The following is a 25,254-nucleotide window of genomic DNA, read 5'->3' as shown; positions in this document are numbered from 1 at the left end:
TGAAAAAAAAAAACAGGACATTTAAGAAAAGTTAAAGCTGTGGGGTTTGAAATGATTGTATATTTTGCAGATTCTCCTAAATAGTTATTGAAATGAATTAGAGTATTTGTGGATTTATTCATCAGTTCATGGGTTTTTCCTCACCACAAACATTAGCCTTTGGCCAGCCAATGAAGTAACTGCCTGTACGAAGCAGCACATTTTAAATAGAATATCTAGTTTATTTAGTATTCATTCAGCGGTAGGGTTGCTATTCACTTGCTTGCCAACCCATCAAACTTCATCAATCCTTCTTTTACTATTTTCAGATCCAAAAACATCATCCTTTTACCTCTTTGGTGGAACTGAATAACTGACTCTCAACATTCAAACCAACCCTCAAGACATACCTCTTCAATATTTACCTAGTCTGGGTCTAACATAGATGAGCATGCAAAGTCTCCTAACATGAAGTCTTCTTGATCTATGAAGTGGAGTTCTTAATGTGTGTGGTAAATACATATGGTGGGTTTGTAGTCCTCACTAATGCAATATTTAAAGTCCTTCACTATATTTCTGAAAGTGATTTTTATTAGAGAGCAGCAGGGTAAGCAGAGTACTTACTCTCTGGTCAGCAGTATGCATATTGTGTTTGTATGTACTGGGAAACAGCATCTGTCATTGTCAGAGGGTTGTAAGCGTCCAGTAGGCTCAGCTCAACAGGGACTTCCTTTAGACTGATTACCCATGAATCTTGAGGAATGAAGCTGACTTCTCTGTGCCTGAGGGCCATATGGAGAAGGAAACGTGTGAATGTGTGAGATCAGGTACTAGGCAACTTCACATCCACTCTTTCCAATGCATTACTATGCCAGACAAAACGGTGCAGTAAGTCAAATAACTGATAAATGGTGTGTTATGATTTTTTTTCTTCTTAAGAACAACAAGAATTTTGGCAAACAATATTCTGAGCACTGAAAATCCATTCATATGAAATTTTAGAAAAAAATCACATTATTTGAAAAGATTACTGATTATTTTTGTATCTCTTTTTTTGTATTTACTTATTTTTTAAATAAGTAACCAATGCAAGTAAATTCAGGTACTGTTAATAAATCACACATTCTAATTAATATATACAGTGTATATATATATATAGAGAGAGAGAGAGAGAGAGAGAGAGCACAATAAAATACTGTTAAAGGCTATAAGAGAAACATACAGCATTCTATTTGAACCAGTGTCAAAATTACTTTAATGATGTAAAATTCACAACTAGCCTAGGCTTTTGGTATTCCTAATGGGCCCATCTTAGCCCTATACAGAGTAGACATGTCAATTATATTATGGGAGTCAGTGCAAAGGATTAAACCTGCATCAGCACATTGCAAAACAGTGTTGATGCTACAGAATAGCTCTGTTCAGAAGCTGCAGTGTCACATATGATGAAAGCAACCTCCAGTTTTGCAAAAGTGATCCATAGTGCTTTGTTGGCATTGTTCTAAGGCCTCTTTGATTACCAGCCATGCAAGACCTTCACATTACCAGCCCAGATCTTTAACCAACAGGCTATAAATGCTGCAAGCTCACTTGATTGATCTACAACTTTAAACACAAAGCAATTACTTAGGTGCTATGAGGGAACTTGTTAAATGATGATATTGCAGGATTGTAATCACACTTTAAATTTTTTATTTGCTTGGTCACATCATCTCCTTGAGATTTAACCACCAGACCAAACACTATAACCACTGTGATGCACAGTGGATTATTGATTGTGGCCTTGACCTCTCTGCCACCTTTAAATGTCAAAGCTCACTTATATTAGCTTATCTTAGATAAAAAAAAACAGCTTCAAGTGTTAACTTTTTAAGTATGTGCCTCTTTGAAGTGTGTGTATTATTCAAAGTGTAAATGTATATGTAGTACAGCCTTTGCACTGTAACTGTTCTAACTGGCCATGACAGATTAAGGTTCTTCAAGACAAATAGCATTTTCCTTTTTGCAATGAGCTTGGAAATAACTGTCACTTCCTGTAGATTCAGATGTGCTGTTATATTGTCGCTGCTCATCTTCTTTGTACTGATGCATTTATTGTTGTTTATATATAAACACCACAACATCGCTCCTCCGTCCCCCGGCAGATGGTCACAGTTGCTCCGCTGGGGTGGATGGTGGTGGCGAGGACTCTACTGCGGCGTATCCCTCCTCCTTCCCGGGTTTCAGCACCAGTGTAAAGGGATTAATGGAAAGGAGGAGGCGAGAACCAGCTTGAGAATATATATAATATTTTAATAAAAAACATACAAAAAGACAAACACACAAAGGTGTTGGACAGCTGTACGTAAATCACTCTCTCTTGGTTTGCACTGCCATCTTCGGTCAGCCATTATCCCTCTCCAGGGCTAATTAGCCTGATTAGGGGCTGGGTGTGTAGAATCACGACCCAGCCCCGCCCTCCACCCCGCCACATAACTGTATTCTACTACAGTTACAATTTAAATCATTTGTAATTAGAATAAAGTTACATTCAAAATGTGTTTTGATTACTGAAGAGATTACTTTGCAATTTATTGCCATTTGTGTCATTTAATATTTAGTCCTTTCAGATGGAAAACATTTATACATATAAATGATGCAATCCAAAGTGCATTTGAACAGCGGAGAAACATTTTCTTATGATGTGTTACATTCAAACGAGCAGACAGAGAAGTAAGTCTGAAGTAAGTTTGGAGCAGAAAAACAGTAATAAACCTTGGGTAAATTGACAGCTTTATGCTAAGCTAAAATGCTATTTCTAGCCATTTTACACGCATATCATAAGGCACGATCATAATTGTTTATCAAGAAGATTCACGTTGGATCAAAATGTCTTTTTTTCTAGTAAGACATTTGATATTTGGGCAAAAATCGTATTCTTGATAAAAAAGTGTTTTATTGTTTTCCTGTAAAAATATAAAAAAAATCCTTAAAACAAGATCAATTTGATTGATCTTGTTTTAGAAACAACACTGCACAAGATAATTAGGTTTTTCAGAGAATGTATTTTTAACATGTGTATTTTATCTTACTGTACTGGAGTTTTTATAGTCAAAAAATAAATCAATGCTGATGAAGTAATCCAAAGTATTAAGAATACATTATTGACCTTGAGTAATAGAATACGTTTTATTACAATACAATTTACATTTTACACCATGTATTCTGTAATCTGTTGTTGAATACATTTCAAAAGTAACCCTCCCAGCCCTGATTATATTGAAGTCCTTATTCAGTACTTATGCATACAAAAAAACAACAACTGTAATTTATGCATTCAAGGTAAATTATATAGTACTGTATATATTATATAGTCATAAAACAGATCTGTAAAAACTAATTTGTGTGTGAAAGATTTTTTTATATAGTGTATGTACACAAACCATTTGACAGAGTCATATTTCTTTTCAGTAACCAAATTTGACAAGAGAACGTTTTCAAAATATCTCACATGAAGACACAGGCTTCTTCAGTGAAAAGGCAAACTGTCCACATCCTTGTGATTAATGCCACTCAGATGACAGCTCATTACTTTACCCTGGAACCACAGTCAGTTCCTGGAAAACCACAGAGCAAGCACCCTGTAATTAACTAAATGAGACCAAGCCCACAGACAGGCGTTCATACGCACATCCGGTTCAAAGTAATCCATCATCAGCCATCATTTTATTGAATTCTCTATAAATTGACAACAACATACTTTGTAGAAAGTACAGGCAATTGTACTAGTATATTTCATGAATCTGTGTTTGACAGTATGGACTTTCTACAAAGAAGGTACAAAATTAACTGGGCCTGGAAGTTTTTCAACAAATTATCAGTGAAAGGAGGTGCTAATTCTTCATATAATGTTGAGTGTCAACCTCAGGATGTCAAACTAGATATTATATGTATTATATATTTTATTTCTATTCATTTTATATGAGGTTTGAAATTTTTACAGCCCTGTTTAAAACTCTGTAAAAATTTGTGTGATTTTGTATTTTTCTAGGAATAAGTAGAAAATAATCTAAATGAAAAAATATACAAACAATAATAAAAATGTGTCATGCCAAAATCACAATTTTAAGGGAGGAGGTACAGACATATGATGCATTTAAAACTAGTTTATTTTCATGCTTTATTAATTCTATGTTTGACATATTTTATCTATCATATCTAAAAAAAAAACAAACAAAAAAAATAAATAAATAAAAAAAAACAACAACAACAAAAAAAAAAAAACATGGAATTTGTGACTAATGCTGTAAAAAATTTAATTGGAAACCAAAGAGTACTATATTTATAGAATGTACTAACCCTAACCCTAAGTGCCAATGAACTCTACCTAATAGTGACCTTAAACAAACTATAAAGATTATTGGGTAGGAATAATAACAATCCAACATAACACACAAATTACAAGATGTAAAGCCAACAAGAGATGACCAGGACAGTCGGTCACAACATTATTTTGCATCTCTCAGAATGATGAATGCGCCTCATGGAGAATCTAGAGGGAAAATGCATGCTTCACATTTCTGTGTGCTGTTTATCATCAAGGCTTTTCTCTCACTCTCACATAACACATCAAGAAAATCCAGATTCTCATCCCACTTTGTCAGACCTCACAAAAATGAGCCTTTCTTCCTTTAAAGTCTGATGTCTGATTCCAAAGCCTGCTTAGGTTGGCTTGTTAAATTGGTTTGCCATGTGTGAGGGTTCAGTGATCAAAGTATGAAAACAAAGTCACAAAAATATTCCATCAAAGAATAAGAGTCTGACAAAATGACAGGGAAAAAGAAACCAAGTGGATGATGCATTGAGGTATCAGAAATATGGCATGTGCCATTACTGTAGTATCAGACACATTTAAAAAAGAAGATAATAATGTTGCTTGTTTTGTTTACTCAGCTGCTTTTTAATTTGAAATGACATCTTGTTTTGAGCATCATTTTCCGTCAATGTTAATTTTGTGATTAGTGCTTTGTTATTTGTTCTCAGCTTCATCAACCTCATCTCACAGTTGGAGAAAGTTTCAATGTTGTAGTATAACATGACAACTTATCTTATAGCCTTTATCTAAACATAACAAGTATATCTGTTGAAATGTTTCACAAGTTTAGCATTTTTTTTACTTTAAAGGTCCATACTTGGTGTATTGTAAAATTAAGTGTATTCTATGTACTATCATAATATAAATGTTTTCTTTTCCAATTACAAACTCATATTTATAATGTTTGACAACACAAATAAGCATGTGAGATTGGACAAATTCAAAAACTTCACAATCAAAATGATGAAAACTTATATTAACGTGATATATTCAGATTTCCCTTATTGGTTTATACGTATTATCTGGTTTCTCAAGAACAAGTAAAAAGAACATTAAAAGCAATGCCTGTGGACATTTCAAGGAACAGTAGCAAAACAGTAATAACAAAACAAGGGTGCTACTTTATACTTTGTAGGTCACGTGATATTACTAAAAGAAAAGAAAAAAACAATCTTGATATTCTCATGAAAATTATTAGGATATGAAAGGTTAACATTAAAGAAGGTGCACCTTAACCAAACAAGTGTTTGGTATAATTTTAAACAAAAGTTTTCAAATTTGTTAATGATATAGATAAATTCTGAGACTCTCAGCCTTAGAAACTGCTGACAAATCACAAAATTAAAATAAAAATAAAAACTGAGGCAAACATTAACTTGTTTATTATTTTTCTGAATTGACATTATAAACCTCAGGATGTAAATAATGTGGCTGTAAATAAAAACTGTGTTTGTTTTGTTTCCAATCATGTCACCTGTAACTGTGTAAAATTTTGTATTGATACAACAAAGCAATCAAAATTTATAATATTACAAAAATAATTTATCCTAGTGTCCAAAAATGTCTCCAAGTATCCAAAGGCCTCTCCAAACAAATACAAAATAATAATTGTACATACTTACTAATTACACATGCAAACACAACAATGACTAAAGGATTGCATAGCATGCAGACATGATTTTAGTAATGAGATTTCACTGAATGAGTTTCATTCTGTGCCAGTTGAGTCATCATTGATTCTGTGTCATGTACTTGGCGGCATCGCCTGGTGGCCATATGTAATTAGAGTGCTTAAAGCAGTGATACATCTTTTTTTTTTTTAAATGTATTTAAACCCTCTCAATGGCTGATGTAATTAATTATTCATGGTTAGGTTACCCTCTGGCAGTGCTTTGTGATCCTTTGACAACTGCAGATTACTCAAGCAAATCAATGTTTTAAGTGCCACTTGTAAAAACCGCAACAATTTTGCTAATAGTTTAATGGTAAGAGAAACAGGGTACTGGCAGTTCTATGTCCCTTTAACATCTAAAGAATATTTACAAGAACTAACATTGTCTAACATTGTTTTCAGAATACTTTGCCTCAAGTCAACATGACGATCTAATTATGTTAATCAAACAAGTATTTAAAAACACACAAAAAAACAACAAAATGTTTAAATGTCTCTACAAAATGAGTAACTAATACTGAAACAAAATAATATAGAGATTATGAAAGGGGGAAAAAAAAGGATCTTACCTGTCCCAAATTTTGGTTCCAAAAATTTAAACAAAGCAGAATTTGAAATGTATTTACACAAGATTCATCATTTGCATTTTTAGTGTTCTCTACGGTGGCCGAGAGAGCTCAACGTGCTGCAACCTAAAGAAGATGCATGCAAATAGAAAAAAACGCATGCAAATAAAAAAACACCCGCAAATTAAGAAAACATCTTCATCAGTTTCACAACACACGTGTGCTCCAAATACTCACAACACAACCAAATACAGAAATGCGCTGCAAAAGCTCACAACACAACCAAATACAGAAATGCGCTGCAAAAGCTCACAACACAACCAAATACAGAAATGCGCTGCAAAAGCTCACAACACAACCAAATACAGAAGCTGCTGCAAAAGCTCACAACACAACCAAATACAGAAACGCGCTGCAAAAGTTCACAACACAACCAAATACAGAAATGCGCTGCAAAAGTTCACAACACAACCAAATACAGAAATGCGCTGCAAAAGTTCACAACACAACCAAATACAGAAACGCGCTGCAAAAGCTCACAACACAACCAAATACAGAAACGCGCTGCAAAAGTTCACAACACAACCAAATACAGAAACGCGCTGCAAAAGTTCACAACACAACCAAATACAGAAACGCGCTGCAAAAGTTCACAACACAACCAAATACAGAAACACGCTGCAAGTAACACAGACCACAACGGAAATGTTTCCGGGGGAACCAAATAAGTGACGAACCCGGCTGGGACGTGCTTACAGCAAAGAAATGATATTGACAAGAAGTGAAAGCCTATATATATTTTTTTATAAATAAACTATAATATTAAAATAATATTGTAATATATTGTATATAGAAATAATATTATAATATTATATTGTAATATTATTCTTTTTTATAGTTCTTCTACTCTTTGCTTACAGCTCAAAATTCTACTTTATTTTATTTGATTTATTTTAACTTTCTTTTCCGCAAAACATACAGATATTAATTTTTTATGACATACAACTTGTATACAATATACAAAATGTATTAACAATATGTTCAATGTCATCAGAAATGAGAAAAGAACAATGAGCTGAAAACTAAAATAAATAAAAAAAGATAGAGAAGAAGAACATGAAGGAAAGATATTAATCTTTACATTCTCTCCATGGCCCTGAGTTACACTATACAAATTGTTTCATGTTATGTTTAAATTTTCATAAAGAAAAGTTTCATAAGAAGGTCTAGGTAATGTAGGGTCCAATGTTTTAAAGTTGAGACACTGACACACAGATATATAACGGATATATAAAACGCATATTTTAACATTTTTTTTGTAAAGTAAAAATAAATTTATTTATAACCGTTATGTCCTCAGAACAGCTATTCAGCTGATGGACAACATGCTGCGTTGTCATGGGAACATCCCAGGTGAAAATAATTACGTTGGATGTTGTCTTTCATTGCTCCCTTCATCAAGTGCGTTCCAAACGGCTACATAAATGGCACTCTAGTGCCATGCTCACTCCAAAGTCCCACTTGAAGAGCTCTGCCGTCTGCCCTTCGAAGGGAGTAGGGCATAGGGATGCTCACGTGCAATAAGCACGTCCCAGCCGGGTTCGTCACTTATTTGGTTCCCCCGGAAACAATTCCGTTGTGGTCTGTGTTACTTGCAGCGCGTTTCTGTATTTGGTTGTGTTGTGAACTTTTGCAGTGCGTTTCTGTATTTGGTTGTGTTGTGAGCTTTTGCAGCGCGTTTCTGTATTTGGTTGTGTTGTGAGTATTTGGAGCACACGTGTGTTGTGAAACTGATGAAGATGTTTTCTTAATTTACGGGTGTTTTTTTATTTGCATGTGTTTTTTTCTATTTGCATGCGTCTTCTTTAGGTTGCAGCATGTTGAGCTCTCTCGGCCACCGTAGTTCTCTCTTAAATGGAGCCATTGTCATAAGAGTCCTTAGTAAATTATAAACAGCAAATATGTAGTAAATGAGCAAAAGATGTGGACATTTTCCTGTTTAGCTGGTTGTTTTGCTCCTATTTTAAAAAGAAGTTAAAGGACATCCTTATCTTTCCTGAAGGATTCTTTAAGAATTAATAATGGAAAGGTCTGATTTCAATGAATTGATGATAAAGCAGTGGAGTGCTGCTATGTATGATCACAGTGTAATTAATTGCTGTAGGGATGTTTATTAATGAGAGTGTCCATGCAACCTCAAAGTTGTCTTCGGATCTCTGAAAGTGGATGTACAATCTTCCATCTATGAGCACAAAATCTTGAAAGGTCCTTTGATATTTTCAGTTGTGAAAAATAAGCGAAGAGAGAAAAATAATGAAAAAGAAAATGTTGAATTCCACTTGCTCCCCAAGTAACAGCTAATATTTATAAGAAACACAGGAGTCCCATCGAAGTGACAATAATTCAAAGCTCAGTTTGGCTCCTTTCTCCGCTGGGCCTGTCATTTTCTTTCACTTTTCGTTTTATTCACGCACTCATCCAAACCAAATGCACTCACTTCACTTCAGGCCCTCTAGTTATCTTGGAATACAGATCTAATTTTGAGCTCATCTCTTACACATTCTCATTTCCTGAACAGCTCTGTACTCACACACAGACACACACACACACACAAATGACTCATACATGTACATATGGACATTGTAAACAGACCTCTATGCTCAAACATAGAAGTCTGTTCCCAATTTTCCTCCAAATATTCCATGCTATCATATCATGTGGCCAAAGGAAACTTCTTCATGGGTTGATTCTTTATGGATTTGCAAGGCCAAAAAGAATGGAACCGCAGATATAAAAGATATCCATCCCTGGGTTTCATTAGTCTGCAACATGAGGGTAAAAACTCTTTTGCTCAATCGGCACAAAGCAAGAAATATTTCCCTGGGTGCAGCAGAGTCTGTGAGGGGGGGCAGTGTAGCTCTTTCCCAAGGACTGGTTTAGTCTGAGTCATTTTTACACACACAGCTACACTCCTCATGGTGCTCCAATGGGACGTCTGTCAGAACCTTTTGCAGCCCCCGACCCCCTGCTCTGTGTTTCAGCATCAGAACCTGCAAGAAGAGAGGAGAGTGGATACAGAAAAATTCAGAGAAAGAAAGATTATTTAAGCTCAAATTATAATAACTTCACTTACACCACAGACATCATTTAAGTTGGGGTCATGTTGCCTCTTTATCGTACAGTCAATTTGCAATGTTAGTTTATTGGAATGAAAATTACGTTAGGGTGGATTTGAAACTGGAACCCTTTGAACTATTATTCACCAAACAGTAAAAGAACATGCTAAATAAATAGTGAATACTTGAATTAATATTCATGAGCAAAAGTGTCACCATTTCGTGCAGCGTGCCTGTGCACAAACACTCCCCAACACTCCCCACGTGCTACATACACCTTATATGTAATATGTAGAGTGGAGTGGAAGGCCTCTTGTCCTATGTTTTACCTCATGATATTTTTTGGCCACTTTGGTGGGCGTGCACTGGCAATCGTAGCAGTGATGAGAGCAACAGGCGCAATTTCCCCCACAGCGCTTCACCAGCAGGCAGCTGGGCCAGAAGATGGCATCTGTCCTTTTCAGCTCCTCACGCAATGACACGGAAAAGTTCTGTGGAGTACAACTGTAAAGCCGTACCTCCTCACGGAGTATGTTCAGATCCACCACTCCTACATGAACACAATTCCAATAATACCTTTTTTAAATAGTCCAATATTTCAAAAAATAAATTACAGGCGATTATGGTACAATGCTTTAAACACTTTTAGTTTTCTTTCATTTATCAATAAGTGGTGAAAGAAAATAGGTGCTTAAACCTCTTCAAATCTGCGGGGTGCTATGTCGCGTAAAAAGTTTATGCTTAAACTGTTCAAGTCTCCGAATACATCAGCCGAAAGTTAAAATCTTAGAATCGGAACTTTCCATAGATAACCAACACTTCCGCATTTATGTTACATAAAAAAACAAAATAAGGCCTGAAATCATTTACGTTGCAAATCAGCGCCTCATGGAGGTCATGTGGTAGAAATATTTAAATGATTATAAAGGTCTTTCAAATAACACATGATAGACTTATCATATATCAAATGAAAGCTCTCATTCTCAGGAATGTGAATGTATACTATTATTTTGCTCCCCTAATACCACAGTTTGAAAGATTTTGAAAAGAATCACAAAGTGAAATATTATATTTTTATGACATCAAATACAAATGTCACTTTATGTGCCGATCAATGCAGCTGTAAGCACCAAGTAGCTAAAAACTGTATATCTGCTTTTAACTTCAGCAGTTTTCAATGTTTTTTAACTTGTCTGTAAAACAAAACAAAATATATGATCCAGCAGAAAAAGCATGCTAAACAAATCATCAGAAACATATGTTATCGACTATTGATGATAAAATATTCTATATCACAAAGGGGAGGATCTCAGCTTTAAACTAAACTTCTATTACACTCTGAGGTCGAGGTCGAGATATTCAATGAAAAAATTTGACCAATTTTTGTCAATTAGTCCACAGTATGTGTAAATGGTGAGCTTTTAAATTTGAGTGTGAAAAATTGCAGGCAGCAGCCCAATAATGCACCAGACATGAAAAGGTTAACCTTTAAATAATTGTTGAATGCTAACCTCAGGAGGTCAAACTAAATATAATATGATATGCAATTTTGATTTTAGATTTGTGTTATTTTGTAAATTTGTAGCAGTGGGACACAGCTAAATATTATGTTTTTAGTTATACATTTTGGTAATTAGTTCATTAGTTAAATAACTACAACTACAACGATTTGAAAAACAATAAAAAAAATGATTATGTTTTATTTTAAACTTTAAAACAGTACAGAGAAAGTCAAGACCTCTGGCGTGGGACAGCGTTTTAAGGGGTGATAAAAACATGTAATGTGTTTAAAACTACCTACTAATAAATCTAGTTTAATATTATGTTTAATAATAGTTTATCTAACATATCTAACAGGTCTCATATGAAAAAAAAAAAAACATGGGATTTGTTCCTATATTGCTGTCATGTCCTGGGACACTAAAATGTACCCTATTACTGCAATGTGTAAAAATGCTAATGTAATATTTGTCTTTTTTTTGCCAATGTGTGAACGGCTTGTAATGCAACTTAAAAATAAGCCCTTCCCGGACTTCCTATGTTGCATATTAAAGCTTGTTGACTGATTTTCATGCAAAGGGAGAGTTTCGTACATTTGTCCATTGCGTCATTGTTTTGACCGATGCTTGCTCGCGTCCCTATGGAGTGTGTGTGCGAGCATGAGCAACAGGTAGCTGGCTGCAGTTCACTTAATGGTCACCGGTGTCATTAATAACAAGGGTTTCTGAATCTTACATACAGCACCTTTAAAAATAGTTTTAAATACAGGTTCTTTACCTCTGGATTTCTTTTGGTGGAAGAAAGACTTTCCCACCACCTGCCATGTAGGCTTGTAAAGGTCCTCCATGTCCACCTGCCAGCGGTCTGGCTCCAAGTATTTCATCACTTCCTCCATTGTGCTCAAACCAGCTACAGCCTCACTCAGAGCATCTGCACTCTGCATCCATGCAGGCATCAATGCATGTGTCTCATGCTCAGATTGTCTCTGAACACACAGACAAAATATACAGACAAGAAATAATTCATAATGTAGCAGTATTATAGGGATTTTTTTAAGATGACTAAAGTCTCAGCAATTACCAACCACCGGAGTCATGTTCAAGGCATGTAGTATCAAAAAAATGGAAATTATATTTAAGAAGTATGAACACATTTCCACTCCATTTTTCAATGGACGGCGGTCTAAATAGCAGGCAAAAAAAAAACTAAAAGTTTATGTGTTGGTACATTCTCTGCCAGAATAAACTACAATTTATACCAACTAAGCTGTCTCAAATATCTGGCAACGTGATTTAAAAGCTTTTTTAAATTATGAGTAACCCGAGTTGCTAATTCTTGTGTGACTCAGTGACCCTTATTTCAATGCACTCGGCTGAATTTATTCCAAGAGGCTAATAATAATTTATTGAATTAGTAATACTAAAATAACAGTTAATAATGCAATACACAGGTCTCTTATCCCAGGAACAATTAACAAGCCCTCAAAAAAACGTCACCCTGTTTGAACTCTTAATACAAAATTAATACCTTGACATATGCCAGGACAGCAACACTGATACTTATAATGTTGGACAACCTGCAGGAAACCATGAATCTACACTCATTTCAACTGTGCTCCACTGCCTCAGGTACTGTGGGATCTGTCAACATGTCCTTTTTCCAGCAGCTTAATCAGGAATAATAACATAATCCCCCTATGAGTGACATGTCCAACACTACACTCCAAAACCAGGTAACAAGTGAGGGTGTGTTGGCATAGTAACCACTGTGTAAAAGACATGGTGTCAATGAGGGGTTTGTGATTTCTACAGTGATAAAAATATTTATTGCCACCGTGAACAATGCAGTTAATGAGGCCATTAAGACAGAATGATTGAGGGCATTTGAGTCACTACTGGAAATGATGCAGTGGCAACATGTGAAACCTAAGTTCAGTGAAATAATATAAGAGGCCCAAATATCTGAGATCACTTGAGAAGATACTTCTGCATTCCTTTAAACTTATATATTTTTTTAACTATAAAAAATATAATCGTCATAATAATTTGAGTGAAAAGATTACATGAAATTGTTCATGAATTTCAGACTTTCTTAATATTTGGTAGGTTTCCCTTTTGCTTTTAATGCACACTGACATGGACTTCACATGTTTGTACAAAACCTGATAACTAACCTTAATTTAAGAAAGAATTTTAAAGAATCAAGAAAATCTGACCTATAACCAAATGAGTTAACATGGGCAGTGTGACATATTTTCTAACATTTAGTTAGTGACCGATAAATACATATATTATATTGGAAGATGTTTCACTATGCCACTTCACAAAAACGAAATAAATAAATAAATGAAAATATAAGTTTTTCATGTTTGCGGTTTCAGACTGGTAAACACTGGCACTATTTAATTTTCAACTGTACTAGTGCTGCAACTAACTGTTATTTTGATAATCAATTAATCTTCGATTATATTTTGATTAATCGATTAATCATTTAATTGATTTTTTTACTTTATACAATTGTATTTCCTGTAGTTTATAATGAGATAAATAATAAAATAATAAAGGGCCTAAGGATTTGGTTTGATTTACAACACTGAATTCATGATTCTATAATCTCACAAAACTATGAATAAAGCCTGAATCATGAAAAGTAAAAAAAAAAATTTGTATTATTGTTATTACTTTCAGAACATATGCAAAACAGTTCCTTTCCTTTACTTGTAAAATCAAAAGTTATGTTCATTAAATTCATCTGAGATGGAGTGGGACTAAATATCAGCCCAGCATAGAAATATTAATAATTCTGCCAAGCTGAAAAATATCAGGACCCTTAGCATTATTTTACATAATATTCAGAATTATATATAGTTTAATACAGTACAACCATCTGAAAACACAGTGCAGATTCACTCTGGTGTTGAAAAGTTACATCATCACAGTGCTCACTGTATTACATGCACTTACATAATGAGGGGAAAACACCTAAAACACTTAAACCACGCACTTTGGCCTCTGAGACATCAGTGTGATATCCATAAAAGCTGCACCATTGATTACAATGAAACTGAAATTGCAGTATGTTGTTGTTCAGTTAAATCAAAATTATGGTACTCTCTTTTACTGTTGAAACCGGGTTAATTGATGTAGATTCTAGCTTGTTCAGTGAAGTTTAACGGAGACTAGCTTGTGGTAAATACAAACAGGTTTTGAATTCATAAAATATCTACATTATAAAACATAGAACATAATGTTACTGACGGAGCTTCTCTGTGCTCGCCTAAACTAATTGATCATTACATTTGTCATCGAAGATTTTCATTATCTGTAATGATAAATTTTATTGATTAGTTTTTGCAGCACTAAACTGTACTGTTGATTTCAACCACACAAGATGAAAACAACTATGAAATCCTACTGGGACCTGAAAGAAGCAGTTCTGTCAAAGACTCCCACGAGAATCAAAAACTTTTCTTATTTCCAGAGCTAGGTGCTGTTTTAATGACCTCTTCCCTCAAACCCTTACCATCTAAATCCCAAATCTCTTCCTGCGAATCGCAGCTGGGGCTTATTTTCCCCTTCTCTTGATGGAAGTGGTGAAGGGAAGTGATTGCTTGTTTAAACAGAAAGTGCAGGGCTGCCCCTGTGTTCCTGGATTTCCAGTAGCTGATGTTGACCACAGTGAAACAGAATTCTGCTGTTCCAACATGGCAGTCCATTGCCATGGAATGCAGAGCCATAAGTCAGCCAAAGCTTCAAGGGCTAGGCTATTGATTTCCCCACATTTCATCATCATAGGGAACGGATGGTGAAACTCTAACAAGAGGATCTGAAGATAAATATGACCTGGTCTTGTCTAAAGGAACCCCTAAACTTACAAGAAAGAACTATGCTTTTTCATTTTGTTTGACTGTTTATTTCAAATAAATTGTAAAGTTTAATTCACATTAGTGTGGGACCTGTTTTATTGAAAGCACGAGTCAAACCTTCAGGAGGTCAAATCACCAGTGTTTCACAAGTGGTAAAACAAAAGAGGAAATAGGAACCAAGTTTATAGGAAAAACAAACTTTGTTTAAGCCACTGCAATAATAGCTGATACTGTGCTGGTTAAGTAGAGAAGGTCACAACCTATGATGTTTTTGGTGATAAAAGAAAATAAGGCCAAAATATGTTGTGACAGAGACATACTGGAACAACCACTACTGAATGGGAAACCAAAGGAGATTTGCCTCTTTAAAGTGTAACTTTTTCAATGTTAAAATAGATTTGCCTTATCCCAGCTTAATGAGTAGAGACAACTACATGTAATCCAGTGGTATCTTTTCCCCAAAAAGTGTAAATACTGTGGCTCTGTGACATTCGTTTGCAAACTGACCACACTGTGATTTCAGGGACAGCAATTTGAAAGTTCTGCTGCTGTAATCAGTCTGTGCTTACTAAAATTTGAACTGCACCTAGTGGCCGTAGCTGAAAGTGTTGTTGACCAGTTTCTGGATGAAATGTCCACAGGGTGGCACCAAAGACTTTTTAGCAAGTAAGTTCACTGGCAGCCATCTTTGGAATACTCGCATGCAGCTATTTTTCTATGTAAACAAGCAGCATGCAAGGGCAGCTCCTCTCTACTTGAAATGGGAAAAACTAAAAATCTCCAAAATGGTTGGTCAAGTTTACGATCAAAGAACATATCTAAAATCAGCAGTAAAATCTGACAACACTGGTATCTTAAATTGTGCTTCTTTACCTCAGATTACTCTAAAAACAAATTTTTACTAGCATGTATATCTAATGCACATGCGCGTTCTTGAGCTGATTGACAGGTGATGTCTGTATCTAAAAGGTGATTGGCTCTTTTACCTGTCAGGCAGGACTTTTCTACATCCGATGACCGTTGGGCATTCCAATTTCTCCCATTCATTTTAATAGAAGTGTCCCATTTCTGTTAAATTGTTTCTGGTGGCACCAAAGGTGAGTTGTATTTTTAGTTGTAAATGAAACAATACAGTGAACAGGAATGCATATTTTATTTACCATACACCTTCACCCAAACGTCAGTAGAGTATAAAAAAATTACAAAATATGCAACCTCTGTTTGCGCTCACCATTGTTCATCTGTTATAACGCGATTACTTCAGGTTTTCAGGAATCTTGTTTGAAAACAACCATTATTTTTTGCAGTTACATTTAGTGTTGCTAAAGGCACAGAAAGTGTGCAATATACCGTTAAATAATTCAGTTGACAGAAGGTGAACTTTATATGTAGCATGATGTACATGTTATAAAAACATACAGCCATATTTCTCTGCTAGATAGAGACTGACTTTAACAGCAGCAGAGTTACTCACATAAGCTAGCCACAGGCTTTGTTGAGAATGTAAGAGCTAGAAAGTCTGTTATCAAATACACTACACAATACTGCTGTGTTGTAATAGCATACAACCAAACGTTCAAAAAAATTTGTGGATGGAACTCACATCTACAGGCCCCTTAAAAGCAAATGCTTGGTGAACAAGAAAACAAACACAAAGCACTGTGAGTCAGGACTGGAGGAGGCTGGAGCAGCAGTGTTGGAATTGCAGGTTCCAGCTCGACATCCTCCTCCACAAACACTATAAATAGGGCTCCATTCAGCCACACCTTCTCTGATGTGAGCTATGTGCCCGGGAGCCAGCCAAAACACTCCTCTGCAATAACAGAACACTGCTCAAAGAAAACACACCACCTTGTATAAATAAGTCACTCACTTAAACATAGTCCCCACATACAAATATACTTAATGTTATATCTGAAAACAAAATCAAAGGCATTGAAATGAAATTAGATTTCCCTTGAACACAATCAAAACTGCATAAACAAAAAATGTAAAAGTACCAGTTCCATAAGTGATTTATTGAGTCGTTTATATCTCCTTAACCCTTTCGCACATACTGACCAGATCAAACTGGTGTGATTACACTAGGCTATGACGAAATCAGAATCCCATGCTGCATTGCAAAATAAACAATATGGCAGCGTGCATAGTCAGCAAGAGCATCCGCGTTCACATCTTCTATCATAATCAACCATTACAAATATCTAAAAAACACATTATATGTTTAATAATATATAATCTGACCTTCAGTGCATCTGTTATAAAGTGTACAGTAACGTTTGTTTTAATTATAGCATGCATTAAAGAACTCATGGTGGGGGATCCGTCAAACCAAGAGACACTCACGTGTGAAAATGTTAAAGATGCACTCAGTAAGTTTTTGTTTATATTGCACTGACGAATATTGCATTCTTCTTTCATTTATACTGTCATTTATACCACACCAATGATGCAGCTTCACACAAAAGCAATGGATTTCGGTAATCAATGCCTTTGTAAGAATGTCCAATAGTGTGTGAGTGAGTGTGAGTGAGTGTGTGTTGGGGGGGGGGAATGGAAACACAGAGAAAAGATCAGATGGAAATTTTATACTGTATGGAAGTTTTTCTTTTCCTTCTAATGATTCACAGTCACATTTGTCCTATCTAATTTTGGCAACCATTCTCAAAACAGAAGTAATAGATGCAGACGTTATCTAGCAGAGGCAGATAAAGCACACCTTTGTTTAATGGAAAACGAATCGGTTACCTTATGTAACCTCGGTTCTCTCTAGAAGAGGGAACGAGTATTGCGTAAGCTAGCTTACGCTACGGGAAAGATTCATCTTTTCTGAGATATTGAAGCCAAAAAATTATCCTTAATTTTGTATCCATTGTCAACGCAGTGCAGCAAATGCATACCTTGAGTGGGCTAGCTAGCGAGCTCATAGGTTCAGAACTGCTGCAGCCTATAGACGAACTTGAGTGAACTTGCGTCCAATGACGCCCGCGCCGTCACTGCATCAAAGCCCGCCAAAATGGGCATGGCTAGAGTGCATATAAGCGTAAGTTCGTAGGCTGGAACCCTGGTTTTCATTGAATCAAGCGAAAATCGCTCGTGGCGCGAGCACGGCCGGCTACGCAATACTCGTTCCCTCTTCTAGAGAGAACCGAGGTTACGTAAGGTAACCGATTTGTTCTCTTACGAGAGGTTCTCTCGTATTGCGCATGCTAGCTTACGCTACAGGAACCCATTGTCAACGCCATGCGCGCCAAGCATCCACTGCATGAGCCCCGGGGGTGGGGGGACCCGGGGGAGCCCTTGTGAGTGGGGAAAATAATATTTGGCCGGCAAGAGTGCGGGCCAGTGTGTGTGTAATACATAAGCACATAGTGGGAAGGAAAAGACAGAGCGGCGGTGCCGGTCTGTGTGGAATGTGTCCCATCAGTGCAGCTCACCAGGGGAGCTGTAGCGTATTAAACCGCTAGTAGTTTCGCCTGCAGGGCGGGCACTTCCAGATTGTAAAATCTGACAAAGGTGGAGGGGAAGCCCAGCCCGCTGCCACACATATGTCGTGAATGGAAATCCCGCTGGACCATGCCCACGAGGAGGCCATGCCTCTAGTGGAGTGAGCCCTAATGCCTAACGGGCATGGTAGGTCTTTTGACGCGTACGCGGCAGCAATAGCGTCCACTATCCATCTAGACAGTGTCTGTTTCGAGGCGGCGAAACCCTTGGTGCGCCCTCCGAACGAAACGAAAAGCTGCTCAGAGCGTCTGAAAGAGGCGGAGCGCGCAGTATACAATCTCAGTGCTCTGACTGGGCAAAGGAGATTGGCGTCGCGTTCGCTATCGGATGCTGGCAGCAGCGATAGGGAAATGATTTGTGCTCTGAAAGGAGTATCGATCACCTTGGGGACATAGCCGTGTCTATGCTTTAAAATGACCTTGGAGTCACTTGGTCCAAACTCAAGACACGCAGCGCTGACAGACAGCGCGTGAAGGTCTCCCACACGTATAACTGATGACAGGGCAGTCAGAAAAACGGTTTTGAGTGAAAGGTATTTCAAATCCACGGATTGAAGCGGTTCGAAAGGGGGGGCTTTCATAGCTTCGAGAACTACGGAAAGATCCCAGATAGGAACCGATGGGGGGCGCGGGGGGTTCATCCTTCTAGCTCCCCTGAGGAAGCGGATGACCAGCTCGTTTTTTCCCAGTGACTGGCTGTGCAGGGGTTCAGCGAATGCCGCGATGGCCGCCACGTACACTTTGAGTGTGGATGGGGATCTGCCCTTATCCAGCAGCTCTTGTAAAAACACGCGCAGCGACGACACCCCACATGTCCGTGGGTCCAGGTCTCTGTCGGTGCACCATTTTGAAAACACAGACCATTTGGACGCATAGAGTCTTCTCGTGGAAAGGGCTCTAGTGTGTATGATAGTGTTTATTACTCCTTCTGGCAAAGCGACGGGTAGTTGTTGATCACCCACACGTGCAGCGCCCAGCGCTCTGGGTGGGGATGCCAGATCGTGCCGCGAGCTTGAGAGAGGAGATCTGCTCTCACTGGAATGGGCCACGGGGCTGTCAGTGACAGCCGCGTAAGCTCCGGGAACCATGTCTGATTCTCCCAGCGCGGGGCTATGAGGAGCACCGAGTGACGCGTTTCCCTGATCCTCTGCATTACCTGTGGCAATAGCGAGACGGGAGGGAAGGCGTAAAGCGGGCGGTTGGGCCAGTCCTGGGCCAGCGCGTCCTCGCTTTTCGAGAAAAATACTGGGCAGTGAGAGTTCTCTTCTGACGCAAAGAGGTCTATCTCTGCTCTGCCGAATACACTCCATAACTTCTGGACTGTTTGAGCGTGCAGGGACCATTCCCCTGGGGAAATATTGTCTCCGGACAGTCTGTCTGGGCCGTCGCCCTCAGCGAGCGCAGGTGGCACTGGGACCAACTCAGTATGCGTTTTGTCAGATGGAAGAGGTTCCTGGATCTGACACCGCCCTGACGGTTTAGATAGGATACCACAGATCTGTTGTCTGAACGGACCAGGACGTGGTGACCCTGAATGACCGGGAGGAAGCGCGTACTCGACCACTATCATTTCCAGACAATTTATGTGAAGGAGCTTTTCCTGAACTGACCATAGGCCAAAAACCGGAGAGCCCTCGCAGACCGCGCCCCAACCCGTGTTGGACGCGTCTGTCGAGATGACTTTTCGGCGAGATACAGCTCCCATCGTCACTCCCCGCTGATACCATTCGGCCACTGCCCAGGGCTGCAGAGCTGAGATACAGGTCTGAGTCACTCTGATCGGCTGGCGGCCCATGGCCCAAGCCCGGCGAGACGCGCGGGTGTTTAGCCAATGCTGAAGTGGGTGCATGCACTGTAAGCCCAGCTGTAGTACTGCTGCAGCTGAGGCCATGTAACCTAGCATTCTCTGAAATTTTTTCAGAGGCGTGAGGCTGTTCATCTGAAAGGACGCGGCTAGTCGCTGAACACGGCGCGCGCGCTGTGTAGATAAGCGAGCCGTCATCGCCATGGAGTCTAGTTCTATTCCAAGGAAGGAAACTGCCTGACTGGGCTGTAGTGAGCTCTTAGTCCAATTGACTGCAAGGCCCAAACTGTTCAGATGACTGAGGAGAACTGTCCTGTGAGACAGAAGCTCCGTATGTGACTGTGCCAAAATCAGCCAATCGTCCAAATAGTTCAGAATTCGCAAGCCCTGACTCCGCAGGGGTGCGAGCGCCGCATCCATGCACTTCATGAAAGTACGGGTTGCTAAGGACAGGCCGAACGGAAGGACGGTCTTTCTTGGGGACAAGACAATAAAACCCCGACTCGCTCAGAGAAGGTGGCACTCTCTCTATGGCCCTTTTGCACAGAAGGTTTGCTATTTCTGAACGAAGCATGCAGGCTGCTTCCGTGTTCACAGTAGTTTCGAGCCGCGCTCTGAAGTGGGGAGGGTCCGATCGAACTGTAGCAAATAGCCCTGTTTTATTGTGCTTAACACCCATTTGGAAATCCCTGGGATAGCTTTCCACGCTTTGAAGCGTAACGCTAGAGGGTGAATGGCCAAGTCGCCCTGATTGCTGCACACAGCGAGCTGAACAGAATGTGTGAGCGCGCTTACTGTGCTTATGCATGACTGCTCGCAGACAGCAGGGACAGGCTGTTCTGTGAGTGACTTTCCGATTGAGGTGAATGGTGAAAGAGTCACATCTGTGAAGTGATGCGCGAGCATAGTCACGGGCATGGGACTTACATACAGAGAGGTGTTTACTGGCCGTGTGACAGAGCGGGCAGAGAAGGGGCGCGCGCACGGATTCGTGGGCACGTTTATTGACTCTAACACTCGAGCTGGCTGTGCCTGCTTTATGTGAGTGGGCTCTGATAGGGACACGGGAAGTGTAATGCTTGTGTGTAGGGGTGAACACTGGATTGTGGGCACATTTTCTACACATAAGGCATGTTTGCTTTTCACAAAATGTCTTTTGTTTGCCGTGAAAACGGCATTTGAGTGCAGGCAAGCGGGCAGTATCACCGGCTTGTTGGCTGCTGAATCCACCACTGCAGTAGCCTAAGAGAAGGGGACTGACAGGGGGCGAAGCTTTGACGGTGGTCCGGCCGCGGCGGGACTGAGCCGTCGTTTCTTTAACAAAGCTAGGAGGACTTCGGTTGCTCAGGTTTCAGCGCAATCTTAGGCCGAGGCCCGCAGGGGGGCGGCGGTCTGCGGCGGCTGTCTGAGCGCGTTCTAGGGCGGCCGCCCTGTCAACGCTGAGAAGTCTGGCTTTGCTGAGCTGGGCGCTGTGAAGAGGCTCGTGCAGGAGGCTGGTCACGTGGGCAGCCTGCAGAGGAGCTAGCGCGACGAGGCAGGAAGAGATTCATGGCTTGAGTGGCTTTCTGGACTTCCGAAAAATGGTCAACAATGCCACTCACCGCGGAACCGAAGAGACCGGACGGAGAGAGCGGCGCGTTGAGGAACGTGGAGTGCTCAGCTTCTCCCATATCGGCTAGTGTTAGCCATAGGTGTCTCTCGGTCACAGTCAGCACGGCCATGCACTTCCCTAGGGCTTGAGCTGCAGCTTTGGTGGCGCGAAGGTCGAGATCCGTCGTGCTCCTTAGATCTGAAACAGCCTCTGGGTGCCTGCCTTTCTCATCCCATTCCCGGAGAAGGTCCGCTTGGAGGATCTGTAAAACGGCCATGGAATGCAGAGCAGATGCGGCTTGGCCGGCGGCGGCATAGGCGCGGCCAACACAGGCGGAAGTAGTTCTGCAGGCCTTAGACAGGAGCACTGGCTTAGACCGCCATCTCGCGGAGGGCGGGCAAAGGTGTGCTGCTACCGAATCCTCGACCGGGGGGATGGAAGAGTAGCCCCTCTCGGTGGCGCCGTCCACCAGAGCAAGAGAGGTGGAGACGTGGGATCGGTTCCTGGCCGAGAGAGGCGCGTTCCACGATTTAGAGAGCTCGGCGTGGAGTTCCGTCAGGAAGGGCGCGGCCCGGGCCGCGGGCGCCACGCGTCGACGGCTCTGAAGAAAGCAGAGTCGAGTCTGTTGGGAGCCTGTTCAGAGGGCGGTGACCACTCGAGCCCGAGGCGTTCGACGGCCTGTGTGAGGAGGCGCGTTAGTTCTTCCTCGACTCCGGCGCGGGTCCTGCTGGATTCCTGGGCCGAGGAGGAGGCTTGGGAGCCTGACCACTCCTCGCTGTCCGAAGCCATGATGTAACAGCAGCCCTTATCTTCCGCCTCGTCATCCAAGATGGCAACAGTGCGGCCGCTCGGCGGCAACTGCGCGTCCCGGGAGGGCGGGGAGGGTGAAAGCGAGGCTCGAGGGAGAGGCTCCGGCGAGGTAGTCGCTTCTAACACTGGTTCCGGCAGCCTTTGGGAGCGGCGCTTCTTTCTGCGTGGCGAAACGAAAGGCGGCGCGGCGGCTTCGGTTTTGAGTGCTTCGAGTCCAGCCCGCAGGGTCGACATCGGAAGCTCCTCGCAGAGGTCGCATCCGCCGTCAGCGAGGACGAGCTCTGCATGTTCCAGTCCCAGGCAGAGAGCGCAGATGAGGTGGCGGTCTCCGGCGCTGAGAGGGGCGCGGCATGAGGCGCAGGTGGTGCGAGGCATCTTAAAAAAGACGCTCGTTGCTCTTTTTGTGAAGTTCGCTGAGGAACTTGCTTGCTCTAAAAAGGATACGTCGCCGGATGGCGTAGCTCGCAGGATGGCTGAAGGTGGCGAAGACGGCCGGCTTCTTCGAGCGCTGTCCAAGCTTGCTAGATGCCCCTCGAACGGCGACGCGGCTTCTGCAGTTCAGAGATGCGAAGAGCTTCGCTGAATAGATGAAAATCAGGGTTCCAGCCTACGAACTTACGCTTATATGCACTCTAGCCACGCCCATTTTGGCGGGCTTTGATGCAGTGACGGCGCGGGCGCCTGTCACTGGACGCAAGTTCACTCAAGTTCGTCTATAGGCTGCAGCAGTTGCCGCAGAGCAACCTATGAGCTCGCTAGCTAGCCCGCTCAAGGTATGCAGTTGCTGCACTGCGTTGACAATGGATACAAAATTAAGGATCATTTTTTGGCTTCAATATCTCAGAAAAGATGAATCTTTCCCGTAGCGTAAGCTAGCAATACGAGAGAACCTCTCGTAAGAGAACAATGGTACCAATATTCACCAGCGTAGCAAAGTGTTCAGACACGCTCTGAAGGCTCAGTAAACAAATGTAGAGGAAAGTGGAGTCATAAAACTTTGACAGGCATCACACATCAAAGCCAAGCATGTCTATTAAATCATTTGAGGGGAAAATCCTTTTCAAATGTGCCATGTGACGCCTGTCAGGGTGTAAATTAAAGGCAGGAAAGTGAACCACAGCAAATGTGGAAAATACTGTAGCCCGCCCTGCTGTGGTTTTCATCACCACATTAAGTATAACATTGAGGAGAAGGTCTCTGAGGTAAGAATATAATTGCAACTTGAAATGTCCAACGTGTCAGGTCATTTCAGAGGAACAATGATTACAGCAGCAGCTACATGTACACTGTAATAAGATGGGAGTCTCCTCACTCCTGTATTTACTTAAAATCTGTTAAAACATTTTTGTTTATAAAATTTTCTCTATGTAACTAACATAACCTTAAGTAAAAAAAAGAGTAAAGTGGAGTTGCATCTTAACTAAGTTGCATTTATTATGCTTATTATGATCTTCTGCACACTGTATGGTAAATTGCATACCCAGTGTTGACCTTCTCTGATTATTTAAGTTCAAGTGCAGAGATAATTTCATCTAGCAGAGAGTCATTATAGATAATTTAGAGTCAACCCACTCAGTAGTGTTGCATAAGCAGTAATAAGTAGTAGTAAGTGAGTTACTTCTTACCTGTTGGAGCAAAGAGTATTGGATGCAGAATCCTGGGCTGGAGGGGAAGTATTCATCAGAGACAAAGCGGATCAGGATCTGGTTACCCTTGGATACCTGAGGCCCTGGTACCACCTGTGAGCCACACCAGCGACCCAGCACCATCCCTAAAACAGGCTCCTCCACCTCCACATAATCATACCTACAACACCACGGCACACTGTGTTAGGACAAAATCTTCATGAATTGCTATCAAACGTATTCTTGAAGTCATTTACACCAGATGGGGTGATCAGTCCTAAAAGGGATAGTTCACCCAAATATTGCTCTCATCATTTTCTCACCCTCATACCATCCCAGATGTGTATGACTTTGTTTCTTCTGCTGAACACAAAGTAAGATTTTTAGAAGAATGTCTCTGCTCTGTAGATACATATCTTATGGATTACTTTTATGCTGCCTTTATGTGGGATTTAGAGCTTGAAAGGTCTGGTCAACATTCACTTGCGAATATAAATAAATTATATTTGCTGATTGTCACCATTGTTGAGATTTGTATGCTGGGTGGTGATATCTGTACATGCCTACTGACTACACATACTAAAAGATTTCCACTTAGCTCACCACAATCACATTGCAAACACCTTAATTTTTTATGAATAGATATATAATTTTGTTATTATATGTATGATATTGCTACAAATCGCATTTATTGCAATTTATAATCAGATTTTTAGAAACTATCACTCAACTTACCTTATTTTCTGTAATTTTTAACACTATTACATCGGCTGGAAGAAAATGAAATACAACTAAATACAATATATATATATATATATATATATATATATATATATATATATATATATATATATTATTTAAAAAAA

General features: G+C 40.1%; 1 protein-coding gene across 1 annotated transcript in view; it reads right to left on the bottom strand.

Annotated features, from left to right (window-relative positions):
- Nucleotides 1–8,466: 8,466 nt before the first annotated feature.
- The window catches only part of LOC127659557 (platelet-derived growth factor C-like), a 69,924-nt gene continuing 53,136 nt past the window's right edge, over nt 8,467–25,254 (bottom strand). The window contains exons 3-6 of the mRNA XM_052149425.1: nt 24,389–24,569; nt 11,965–12,172; nt 10,017–10,237; nt 8,467–9,621 (exon numbers count right to left, since the gene is read on the bottom strand). Of these exons, the coding sequence (XP_052005385.1) occupies nt 9,508–9,621; nt 10,017–10,237; nt 11,965–12,172; nt 24,389–24,569 (724 nt within the window). The 3' untranslated portion in view covers nt 8,467–9,507. The remainder of the gene's footprint in view (nt 9,622–10,016; nt 10,238–11,964; nt 12,173–24,388; nt 24,570–25,254) is intronic.

The sequence above is a fragment of the Xyrauchen texanus genome, chromosome 19, assembly GCF_025860055.1.
Source record: "Xyrauchen texanus isolate HMW12.3.18 chromosome 19, RBS_HiC_50CHRs, whole genome shotgun sequence".
Lineage (NCBI taxonomy): Eukaryota > Metazoa > Chordata > Actinopteri > Cypriniformes > Catostomidae > Xyrauchen > Xyrauchen texanus.
Note: the sequence above shows the minus strand (reverse complement) of the source record. Positions and strands in the feature narration are given on the sequence as shown.